Source organism: Cebus imitator, unplaced genomic scaffold, assembly GCF_001604975.1.
Source record: "Cebus imitator isolate Cc_AM_T3 unplaced genomic scaffold, Cebus_imitator-1.0 Scaffold110, whole genome shotgun sequence".
Classification (NCBI taxonomy): Eukaryota; Metazoa; Chordata; class Mammalia; order Primates; family Cebidae; genus Cebus; species Cebus imitator.
In genome coordinates this window covers 5,093,702-5,106,690 of record NW_016107425.1, presented here as the reverse complement: position 1 = coordinate 5,106,690, position 12,989 = coordinate 5,093,702, and the positions used below count along the sequence as shown (strand labels likewise).

The window sequence follows — 12,989 nt, the reverse complement described above, 5'->3', positions numbered from 1 at the left end:
TCACCCAGGCTGGATTGCAGTGATACGATCTTGGCTCACTGCAACCTCTGCCTCCCGGGTTCAAGCAATTCTTCTGCCTTAGCCTCCCGAGTAGCTGAGTTGACAGGCATGCACCACCACTCCCGGCTAATTTTTCTATTTTTAGTAGAAACGAGGTTTCACCATGTTAGTCAGACTGGTCTCAAATTCTTGACCTCAGGTGATTCGCCTGCCTCAGCCTCCCAAAATGTTTGGGATTGCAGGTGTGAGCCACCGTGCCCAGCCATCTATTTCTTTAAAACCTTGGAACATAGAGGTTGGTAGCCTCTCCAAGATACAGAGTGACTACTTCTATGTGAAGTAAATGTGGACTTACACATTTTACAAATTACAGTTTCTTTTTTAATTTTTTAAAATGTATCCAACTGATAAAATTTATTTTAACAATTTAACAATCACTCTGTGCCTGCTGTTAGCAAGTAAGATACTGTGCAAATATAAGGATGACTAGAAACACCCTTATAATTTTAATAGTAGAAATAATAGAACTGCACCTGCCTTTTTATCCAGTCCCCATGTGCCAAGCATTGTGCCATATACTTTACATACACTATTTTAAAACGCTTTATAACAACTATGATGTAGGTGATACTACCCTCGTATAATAGTTGGGGAAACTGAAATGCAAAGTTGTTTAGAACCTTGCACAATATTGTATAACTTACGAGTGGCAAAACCAGGTTTTTGGAGCCAATTCTGACTCAAAAGCTTATACTCCTTTGGCTATGTTATGTTTCTTCAAGAAGTAGTAGGCAGTAGAATGGGTGGCAGAAGCACACAGATTATATAATATATTACATCACAGAGCAACATAATGTGGATGCTGTAAGCAAGCATAAACAGCACAGCTTGTGGAAGAAATTTTCAATCTGGATTATGGGGAAGGTATCACACATAAAGTGCTATTTGAACTGGGCCTTGACAATATAATATCAGAGAAGGCAAACATTCATCTGGGAGGGTATATTTTGGGGAGAGCTAAAATAATATGCAACTGAGGGTGATTTTTCAGAGAATGACGGACAGTTTGATACTGTTAAATGGGCCATGGTGTATTGGAAGTAGCACTTGGAGGTAAGATTAGATACCAATGGCAGCTAAATTTGTGTCTCTCAAAGTATACCTTAAAGGTTGAGTCTAAAGGATTTAGATCTAAGTGGATAATCAGATTTGTATTTATGGCATTCAGTGATAGTTTTGATTCTTAATTTGAGGTTGTAGAAAAGGAGCTCTGAGTTGGATGCTTGATTAGTTAATGTTAGCCCCATCACTGTCTTGGAAACTTCATGAAGGCAGGTACCTATCTTGATTTGCCAGTACATCTCCAGCATCTAGCAAGACATATTACTGCCAAGTACAAAATGGAAACTCAAGAGCAAGGAAGATAAAGAAATGTTGAGTTAAGAGAAATCAAAGAAACCAACCTTTAAAAAATTTTGCTTAGAACTCTCCTGGGTGTTTTGCACGGCGGTGACTTTCCTACCAGTATAGTTTGTAGATACTTGCCAGAGAGTAATGTGATATATTAACTGTTCTCTGTGTGCAGTCATTGTCTTCTCCAACAATCTATAGTTCAACAAAACCTCCCTTCAACCAAAGGCATAAGGGCTGAATTAAATGTTTCTTTCAGATTTTCCTGAGCATGATATTTTTGAAACTTCATTTATGAACAAAATTATGAAAAATGCAATTTTCCTTTATGCACCATTTGCTTATTTGGATAACCATACTCTTATTTACCACTGGATGAGGTTTCAGTGAACATAAGGTGAAGCTATTGGTGGAGTTTAAAAATGAGTCATTATTTGTCCTTAAGATACAAATGGGAGCTGTTTATATAGATGAACTACATTGTGGGACAAATAAATTTTGATGAATTAGGCTGAGAAGCTGAACACCAATAAGTATGTTTTTTGACATAAAAAGCTTTCTGAAGAGAAATATGGAATTACTAGGTTTCATTATTCTCATCAGTGTTCAAAGTAAGGACCTTTTACTCTTTTAATGGCTGCCCTTCAATCACAGCCATAAGGGCGGAATTAAATGTTTCTTCCTCTTTTAATCCCTTTGGTGGAGTTGGATTATATTAATACCTATGTTTAGCACATTTGTGTAGGTGTGTTGATATTTCAAGAGTGGTACTCTATTATAAAAATTCTTAATAGTGACTAATTTTGGGGTGACAGTGTTACAGAGAGTAATTTGAGCACTTTATTTTCTACTCTGTTTCAAGAATTGTTTCAGAACTATTTTTAACAGTATGAAACCACTTTGTTTTTCAGTATTCTTGCCACGAGAAAAAGAATGTGATAAGTTATTCAACTTATGAAATTCAAGTTACATGTGAATTCTGCCAGGTATGTGTGCAATATTGTTATTTTTAGCCATTTTTTACATTTTGAGTTATAAAAATCTTTATAGCTTGTTTCTATTAGGTAAGTATTTGTGGTGTTTTTTTTTCCACAAATAATAAGTCACTTATCCTGATACTCCTGTTGTATTTTTAAGTGATCAAATTAAAAGCATCAAAATACGCTTAGCTATGACAGATACAAACATGTTTTAAGGTTTTGATTTCCTCTAAAATGAGTTCTATTCACCCCATGAGATGTACTGTGAAAAAGTGTTCAAGTAGCAAATAGTGATGGCAAAAATGCCATACTTTGGGTGTTCCCATTTCTCAGATTTGTTTGGCCACACCTTTTTTTCTGTAGTGCCTACTGACATCCTTGTTGAAATGTTTTAGGGAACATTGCTGTGAAGGGTTAACAAGCTACTATCTGAAAAAGACAGTTTTACAGAATTATTAGTTGAGTCAAATATGTTTGCTATATATAATTTCTAGAAAGAAAACAAGTTGATGGAAGGGATAATTAATTGAAAACTTTTAAGTCGCAATTTAAAAGTAGGAAAGTAATCCTGACTCAGAGATGTCTTCTTGCAGTTGTTTTGTTTGAATCAGGATCCAAAAAGGTCCTTAATTTGGTTGTATGTTTATTAAATTTCTTATAATGGAAAACAGTAACCCTCTTCCTCTGTTTTTTTTAAAATCTCCATGACATTTACTTGTTCAACAGACCAGGTCAATTTTTCTAACTTACAGTGATTCATCTTAGGATTTTTTGACTTTATGATGGTGGGAAAGCAATACAGTCAATATACTGCTCAATTCATGATGGGGTTATGTCCCAGTAAACCCGTTGTAAATTGAAAATATCTATATTGGATTTGGGTGATTGCCTCCTGGTGTTGGTGTTTGACTTATTTTTCTGTCTCCTGAATTTCCTTGCAGTTTGGAGTTAGGGAGGCTTGATTAGATTAACTTTTGATTTTTTTTTTTTTTTTTTTTTTGCGTGTCCTGCCCCCAAACCTTTGGTATTAATTTAAGACTAATCTATGAATTCAGATGCTGTCAGCCTGGTCCAGCCATTATCACGTTTCTGTCACCTTTTCTACTAATGGTTTTAAAAATCAGACATTGATGATAGTTGCCCAGATGCATTATTTTACTAGGGATTAAAGTGGATTGTTCTTCCTCTTCTTATTCCTCCTGCTTTGTCTCCTCCCTTCTCCTTCCTCTTCCCCTTTCTTCTTTCTCCCCTTCTTCCTTCTTCCCTCTTCTTCCTCTTTCCCTCCTCTTTCCTTCCTCTCTTCTTTCTCCCTTGTTCCCTCTTCCTTCCTTACTTTCCCCTCCTTCCTCCTATGCTCCTCCTCTTCCTGTTACTTCTCTTCCTCCCCTCTCTCTCCTCATTCTTTCTTCTTTCTTTCTTTCTTTCTTTCTTTTTTTTTTGGAGACAGGATATCACTCTTGCCCAGGTTGGCTTGCAATGGCACAGCACAATCACTGTTTACTGCAGTCTCGACCTCTTGAGTTCAAAGGATCCTCCTACCTCAGCCTCCTCAGTAGCTGAGACCACAGAAACATGTTACCATGCCCTGCTATTTTTTTTTTTTTAAGTTTTTTGTTGAGATGGGGGTCACAGAGATTTGGTTGTGAGAACCTCCCAGCTCTGACTTTGTGACCAAATGGCAGTGCTTTTATTCTTACTTCGTTGACTGAACAACTGAAACAACTCTGGTCAGTTGTTTCCCATTGCTGGTGTCCTCAATCTGGTTTTCCCCTCAGTACTCCTGAGGTAGCCTCAGGGACTCTGAGAGCCATCAGCTCTCTGCAGCCCCTTGGGCTGGTAGGCAGATGGAATCTCTGACTCCAGGATCTGTATGCTGGGATCTCACATTTTTTCTTCTCCTGCATAGACCCAACAAGAGGACACAGGGGAATCACTCTTCAGCGGGGCCGTGAATGGGCCTGTGCAAAGAATGGGTGGGTCCTCTGGTGTCCGCTGCTATGGCAGCCCCCAGCTCAGGAACTGTCTCAGATTTCTGCTTTTTTTTTTTTTTTTAGAGACAGGTCCATTCTGTCACCCAGGCTGGACTGCAGTGGAATGATCACAGCTTATTGCAGCCTGGACCTCCTGGGCTCAAGGGATCTTCCTGCCTCAGCCTCCCAGGGTAGCTGGGACTACAGGTGTGCACTGCCACGATGCTGCCACGAGTGACTGTTTTAAATTTTTTGTAGAGACGGAGTCACATCATCTTTTTCCAGGCTAGTCTGGAACTCCTGGGCTCAGGCCATCCTCCCACCTCAGCCTCACAAAGTGCTGGGATTATAGTCTTGAGCCACCGCACCTAGCTAAAGTGGCAATAGTCTAATTATTTTATTCTTCAGATTTGTTGAAATTCTATAAAGGACTTTTCCTTCATCAACTGTTTGGTTACTGGAAATACATTTTATGCATAAAAGGCAGAATAAACATTCTGGTCTTTTTTGTTTGTTTGTTTACCAGTTTTCAGATGAGGGTAGTTTCTTAGTTGTTGGGTTGCATGACTTGTCTGTCAAGCCATTATTGGTTTGCTGTATGCCAGGCTTTCTTTCAATCCCTTACTTCACCTCTACTTAGATTCCTGGGAAAATCAGTCATTTTTTAGATATACAGTTGTTCCTCAATATCTGTGAGTGATTGGATCCGGGACCTCCTGAAGATACCAAAATCTGAGGATGCTCCAGTTTCTTATATAAAATGGTGTAGTATTCACATATCACCTATGTACATCCTCCTGTATACTTTAAATCATCTCTAGATTACTTATAATACCTAATACAATGCATATGCCATATGAGTAGTATTTATACTATATTGTTTAGGTAATAATGACAAGAAGAAAGTCTGTACATGTTTAGTACAGATGCAGTTTTTTTCCCACATATTTTCAGTCCAAGATTGATTGAGTCCATGGTTGCAGAACTCATGGATACAGAGGGCTGACTGTACATATTCTTTTATTTTTAATTTTTTTTTAATAGTGTGTGTCCTTCTCAAGGCTTCTCTAAGGTTTCCTGGAGCACACCGTATCTGGATGTAGTTACCTGTATAATTTTTGTCTTTTTTCCTAGTATTAGGTTAGATATACTATTTGCTGCTTTTTTGCTTTTTATTCTATATAGTACAGAGAGTACTATATAGAGTAAAATCTGTTTTATCAGTCTTTTATGGACCTTTTATCTCCTGTTTAAGAAACCTTTACCTACTCCAAAATCATGAAGATTGTTTCCTATTTTTCTTCTAGAAATTTGCACTTTGCCTTTCACATTTAGATCTATGATCTGCTGTGACTTAATTTTTAGTATAATGTGAGAATTCATGGAGTATTTTTAAAAGTTATGATTCCTTAATTGACATAATGTTAAGGCTCTGAAAAGTCCTGTAAAGTGAAGCCTGCACACTCAACATTTCCCAAATGTATTTAGCTAAGCCTTTTTTCTATAATAGCTACCACACTTTGGGAAACATTGATCTAAAACAATGATAAGCTAGTGTTGTCAAGGGAATATTACATAATTATTATTAGTTGAGTCAAGTACTCTTGCTATATAAAATTTCTAGAACCAATTATTGAAAAGACCATCCTTTTTTCACTTAAGTGCTGTTGAGCATTTGTACAAATCAGGTAACCTTATGTGTGGTTCCATTTCTGGACTCCTTTCTATTTCTTTATGTGTTTATCATTGGACTGATACCACACTGTCTTAATTATTATAATTTTATAATGGGTCATGATGTCTGATATAAAAGTCTTCTAGCTTAATTACTATTGTTCGGGATTCCCTTGTTTATTTGTTGTTTTTTACATTTTGTTACAAATTTTAGAATCAGTTTCCACACATGCATAAAAGCCACTGGGATTTTTTTTCTTTCTTTATGCAACAGAGTCTCACTGTCATGAAGTACGGTGGTGCAGTCACTGTCAGGAAGTGCACTGGTGCAGTCTCAGCTCACTGCAGCCTCCCTCCACCTCCTCAGGTTCAAGTGATTCTCATGCCTCAGCCTCCCCCAAGTAGCTGGGACTACAGGCATGTGCCACCATGCCCAGATAATTTTTGAATATTTAGTAGAGACAGGGTTTCACCATGTTGACTAGGCTGAAACTTGTGACCTTAAGTGATCTACCTGCCTTAGCCTCCCAGGGTGCTGAAGAACAAAATTGATACAATAATTTAAAGATACTGAATTTTTTTATTTAAAGATACTGAATTCATGATTTAAAACCACCCAGAAGAGAAAGCTTCAGGCTCAGATAGCTTCACTGGTAAATTCTTCCAAAATTTAAGGAAGAATTAGTACCTATCTTATGCATATTTTTCTGGAGAATAGAAAAGAATTAACATGACCCAACTCTTCTTAGAAAGCCACTGTAACCTAGACACCTGGAAAGATTATTTCTCATGACATAGATGGAAACGTCTTAGCAAAAGGGAGGATTTATTTCAGAAATTCTAATTGGCTTGTCAATTAAAAATCATTCAGTGTGATATACCACATTAAAACAATAAGGAAAAAAACTACCTGAATAGATGCAGAAAACTGGTTTGATAAATCTCAATGTCTACTCATTATTAAAACTCTCAGGAAACTAGAAATTGGAGGAAGCTTTCTTAATCTGATAATGGGTATCTGAAAAAAATCTGCAGTATCTGCGTTCCCCCTGAGATTTAAGCGTATTTTTAAGACTAGCATCTGCACAGTACAATAAAGCTAATAAGCACAGTAAAATAAGGTATGTCTGTACCAGGAATTCTCATAATGTGAGAGGGGTCTGTGAAGTCAAAAACATGTTCATAATAAACCTAAAATGTGTACCTTTTTTTAATTCTCATTATCTCACAAGGCTATGATGCCATTTTTTAGCGGGTACGTGATGATGTCACAACAAGTTGAATACCAGAAGCACATATGAGAATTCAGCTGTATTGCTCTGTTAAGCCAGACTTCAAAGATTTGCAGAAAATGAGAAATATTGCCCTTCTCACTAAATTTTTTGTTTTGACAATATGTTTAGTTTTAAAAAATATATGTTAACATGCAATGAGTTCATTGTTATTTTTAAATAAATTAGCAAATTAATATTTTTAGAATTTCTCAGTTTTCATTGTTGATATTGTCATTATTGACAGTACATAAACAAAAAAGTTCTTTGGGAGCCTAAATTTTTAAGAGTGTAGAGGATTCTGTTTGAGAACTGTGGGTCCATACTGTTCTCCTCACTTATTATTTATGTAAGTTTTACTAGTGGTCACTTACAGCAAATCTTGTTAGAATACTTTGCTCTTACTTAAAAATTTAATACCAGTATTCCTTAGTTTGTGAACATTTAAAAAGCACTAGAAGAATAATATGTTATATAGATAAATCCCAGATATCATGAGAAGATGTTCCAAATTTAGTTGTAAAATAGTTTGTAATGCTTACAGATTGTGTCGGTCAAAAATTTGTAGAGGATACAAGGGAATGGCTTGTCTCTGGTTTTTTTGATTCTGCCTTGTAGTGGCACCACCAGCCGGTATTTGCTGCTAGTACACCGTGATTCTCAGTATCTGTCTCCGTCTCAACTTTTCAGGGCAGCATTTTGACCTCAATTCTCTGATGGATGTAAGAAGAGTTGATAATTTTCCGTTTGTTTAGCTTGTTTCTCATTAAGAGAATAGGAATGATGACTTTCAAGCTCTTTATGTGGTGGACCAGGAACCAGAAGTCTAAACCAGTGTTTCCCCAAGTGTCATCCGTGGACCCACCAATGCAATGTCAAGTTGTCTATAGGCTTTTTGACAATTTTAGCAATAAACATTTTGGATAAAGCAATAAAAACTTCGTTCATGCAGTTCACTAATTTTGTATATAAGATTAATATTAGTGACTTCCTGGGAACCATTTGTATTCTCAGTGATCATTGCATACATGCCTAAAACATAAAGCAGTGACTATTGTGAACCAGCATGGGTTTCCTAAAAATGAGGTATATCAAATGTTTGACAAAATTTTTGATATATTACAAGGAAACAGCATAAAATATTGACAAGACTTTTGAACTAGGACTTAGAAGATTAAGTTATGATCCTCAGTATACCACCACCAAAGAGCTGGAAATTAGGATTTAGAAAGAGATCAGCGTTAGAGATTTTGTTATATTAATACTACCTTATCTTCTTTGCTGGGAGGAGAAATTCCCTGAACGTGGGATCCATTTCTCTTTTATTTTTGAATTTCTCTGAGTCTTCCATAATGCTTCCAATATAGGAAAAGGTATAAATTTAAGAAGGGATCTAAGAGCGAGTTTGTTTTTAGACATATTGATGTTTTGTTAGCATATTTAGGTAGAAATGTTTAGCCAATAGATAAAAATATTCCACTAGAATTTAGGACTGGAGATAGAAATTTTGCCACCTTATTTTCATAACAGTACAATATGATCCTTGGAAGACTGCATAGTATTTGCTCATTCAATTTTCTTGAATAAATGAAATTTGTTCATTTCACCATAAGTACTTTTACACTGTTGAGCGGAAAGAGCCTGACAGAGCAGTGTTCCTAACCTTATTCCTGTAGTGCAAAATCTGCATGTTACATGTATTTTGTGTATTCTCATAAGAAAGTGGAAGATATAATTAAAATGTCAGAAAAGTGTTTCATTTTGCATTTTAATAGAAAAATTAATAAGCTTATGGAAAATCTTGAGATTTTAAATTATTCTTTATTTAAAAATATGTACTGTAAAGTTTTTCCTGTTTGATTATAGGCAATACAAGGACCTGTGGAATATGAGTGATGACAAACCCTTTCTATGCACTGCCCCTGGATGTGGCCAGGTAATATATAAATTTAAATTATTTTGTGTATTTTTATTTATTCAAACATTGATGATATAATGTTATCATTAAAAGCATTTTCTTGCAGTATTTTATAAAATTTTAGAGTTGGATGAAAAAAACCCAGAAAACTTTGGGCAAGAAATTCTTTTTCTTCAGTAGCACTTATGAGTTTTAGAAAGTATAGTCTAATATGGAGGCAGGGGAACATTGTATTTTGTAATGGAAAGGTGGAAACCCTACACAAAAATCCAAGATTCAAAAGTATAATTTGACCTTTATTGGTTGAAAATCATTGATAAACTGCCTAATTAGAAATCAGATCTATATTATTTTATATGAGAATTATTTTACTTACTGAACTTCTATGAAATTAACTGATTTTACCTCTTAGAGTATCACTAATGTATTAATGCTGTTAAGTCTAACATCTTAAATATGGGACATGTAGAAGCAGTTTCAGAAAGTAATATTTTAGTTTTTTTAACAACCTACTAAATTATTAATCTATTCCTATTATACTTAAAATAACTGTGGTAAGGAAGAAGTAAAGAATAAATGTAATGTGTAGTGAAGTTACAAAGTTCTTAAATATAGAGACCATAAATTGCAAGTAAGCATTATTCCTTTTCATTTAGTTTCTTTAGGTGATATTTTAAATTAAAATATAATTGATCTACAATAAACTGTATATACTTAAAATGTACCAAATTTGCTAAGTTTTAATACATACATACTCATAAAACCATCAGCATAATTAAGATGGTGAACATATACGTTACCTCAAAAGTTTCCTCATGCCTGTTTATAATTCCTCTATCCCACCTACCTTTTATCAATTACTGGTCTACCTTCTGTTACTGTAGATTTGTTTGCATTTTCCAGAATTTTATATAAATGGAATCATATAGTATGTACGTTTTTTCACTTCACATAATTTAATATTTCTTCATGTTATCAGTAGTTAATTCCTTTTCATTGAGATACTTCATTATCCCACAATGTTTATCTGTTCATCTACTGATGGATATTGGCTTACTCCCATTTTTTAGTTATTATAAATAAAGCTGATGTGAATACTTGTGTACAAGTCTTTGTATGGACACATGCTTTCATTTCTCTTGGAGGAATTCATGGGAGTATAATGATGAGATTATCTGATAGGTATATGTTTGACTTTTTAGGAAGTTGCCAGTCTGCTTTTTTCGTGTGTTTCTTGGACATTGGTATCCCTTTTTGTGAAGTATTTTTTTTTAATCTTTTGCCCATTTAAAAAAATTATTATTAAGTTGTAGGGGTTCTTTATATGTCCGGGATACCAGTCCCTTGTCAGAGGTTTCTTTTTTCCGTGGTTTACATCTTAAATTTCATAATAATATCTTTTGGTGAACAGATGTTTCTAATTTTAATGAAGCCTAATGTATTAATTTTTTTTCTTCTTATGGTTGTTGCTTTCTGTGACTCATCTGAGAAATCTTTGCTTGCCTTTAGGTTATGAAGGTATTCTCCTTTGTTTTCCTCTAAAGCTTGCCGTTTAATTTAGATTTCTCTTTAATATTGAATTAATTTTTGTGTATAATGTGAAGGATTGAAGCTAACTTTTAAAATTATGGATTTAGATATCCCAACATAATTTTCTGAAAAGATTTTTCTTTCTTCATTAAACTACTTTGACTCTTTTAATGAAAATCAAATGATTGTGTAAGTATGGGTCTGTTTTGGGGCTTTATATTCTGTTCCATGCATCATTCTGTCAACTTTTATGCCAGTACCATACCATCTTGATGACTGTCACTTTACAGTTAGTGTTCCAGTCAGTTAGGGTAAATTCTCCAATTTAGTCCTCTTTTTTTAAGATTGTTTTGGTTAGTCTCTTAAGTTTTAGTCATTCTGGTGAGGGTATAGTGGTATCTCATTGTAATTTTGATTTACATAATATTTAATGATATAGAGCAAGGTAAATATAGGAGTTATCAGGCTTAATGCTATTTTAGATAGGTTAGCAAGGGAATGTGTCTGAGCTAAGGTAACATTTGAACAAAGGCACAAAGAAAAATGCAGGAGCAAACCTTATATGTTTCTAGACTAAAGGAGCTGCAAACGTAAAGGCCCTAGGTAGGGAATGTGTATGGTGTGTTTAAGAGCAGATACACAACTACTGTGGCGGGAACATATAATGATCAACAAAGAAAAGGTTAAGAAATGAAGTCAGAGGAGATAGAATAAAAGACATATCCTGTGATAAGGTGTTTGGATTTTATTCACTGAACAGCGAAAAGCCACTGCTTAGGTAACAGTGGTCACAGGAAGACAAGAGGCTGACAGCAGTCCAGCAGTCCAGGTGAGAGATGATGGTGGTTTGGATTAGGTGGTAACAGTGGACACAGAGAGAAATAGACTAATTTGACATACATTTTGGAGATATATTTCATATATATATATTTTTTCTGTAAAATTTAGAGAGCTAAAAACTACAATATAATTTTCTTTGCAACTAGAATTCTGCATATGATTTTAGACTTCACCAACCAAATTTACTCTTTCTTGTAAATCAGATATACTTTAATTTTTTTAATTGTTTTTTGTTTTGTTTTGTTTTGTTTTTCTTCAAGACAGGGTCTCACTCTGTCGCCCTGGCTGGAGTGCAGTAGCATGATCATGGCACATGAAGCCTTGACCTTCTGGGCTCAGGTGATCCTCCCACCTCAGCCTCTGGAGTAGCTGGGACCACAGGTCCATGCCACCACACCTGACTAATTTTTTGCTTGTGTTTGTTTGTTTGTTTCTTTGGTTTTTTTTGGGAGGGGGCAATTTGGGTCTCCCAGTCTTGCCCAGGCCATTCTCAAACTCCTGGGCTCAAGCCATCTGCCCACCTTGGCCTCCCAAAGTGCGTGAGCCACTGTGCCTGACCACTTTAATTTTTGGATGTGGTACCAATTTAAATGGAAAGAGAGGTGGTATTACTCAAATCATCCATTTTGCTGGCTTGGAAGGAACACACAACGTGATTCTGTAATCTCTGAATTACAGCTAATACAATATGTTTCTAGGGCCAGGCTTTGGACAAAGACTACTTTCAACATTTTCTAGATATCATTCTTGGAGACTCAAACAAGGCCTCTCCTGATTGTCTTCTGCTTAAAATAGCTAGAATGGTTTTTGTGATTGACTTCTTACTAACATGCCATTTTTAATAAAAGCATTGCAATTAACTTAGAAGAAAAATTGATTGCTGAGCATTAGAATTTGTGTATATCTGTATATCATAAGGAATTGTTTCTTAAAAGACCTCTCTAACATTATATGTGAAAAACATGAAGAAGTTAGAAAAAAAAATTTTTTTTAGGTTTCCTATTATTAAAGGAGTTAATACTCACATTTTCCCATCTCCTGATGTCTCATAATTATTCGGTTATTTTTTAACATTGTTGAGGTTTGTAATACTTACATTTTGTCTTATCCATAATTCCTATATTGGCTTAGTTTTACTTTTGTATCAAGATAGTCTAGATAGAAGGGTGAGAGCTAAGCTTTAGGGCACCTCCAGTGTTTAAAAGCCAGAAAGAGTCCGGGCGTGGTGGCTCACGCCTGTAATCCCAGCACTTTGGGAGGCCGAGGCGGGTGGATCACAAGGACAAGAGATTGAGACCATCCTGGTCAACATGGTGAAACCCCGTCTCTACTAAAAATACAAAAAATCAGCTGGGCATGGTGGCGCGTGCCTGTAATCCCAGCTACTGAGGAGGTT

At 35.5% G+C, this 12,989-nt stretch overlaps 1 protein-coding gene across 3 annotated transcripts in view; it reads left to right on the top strand.

Moving 5' to 3' along the window:
* ATF2 (activating transcription factor 2) overlaps positions 1-12,989 on the top strand; it is a 91,335-nt gene that overhangs the window by 28,041 nt on the left and 50,305 nt on the right. For all 3 annotated transcript variants that reach the window (XR_005201792.1, XM_037741916.1, XM_017538260.2), the window contains exons 3-4: positions 2,322-2,396; positions 9,172-9,241. Coding sequence is in view for 2 of the 3 variants with exons in the window: in XM_017538260.2 (XP_017393749.2) it covers positions 2,365-2,396; positions 9,172-9,241 (102 nt within the window). In the remaining variant the exon portion in view is untranslated. The remainder of the gene's footprint in view (positions 1-2,321; positions 2,397-9,171; positions 9,242-12,989) is intronic.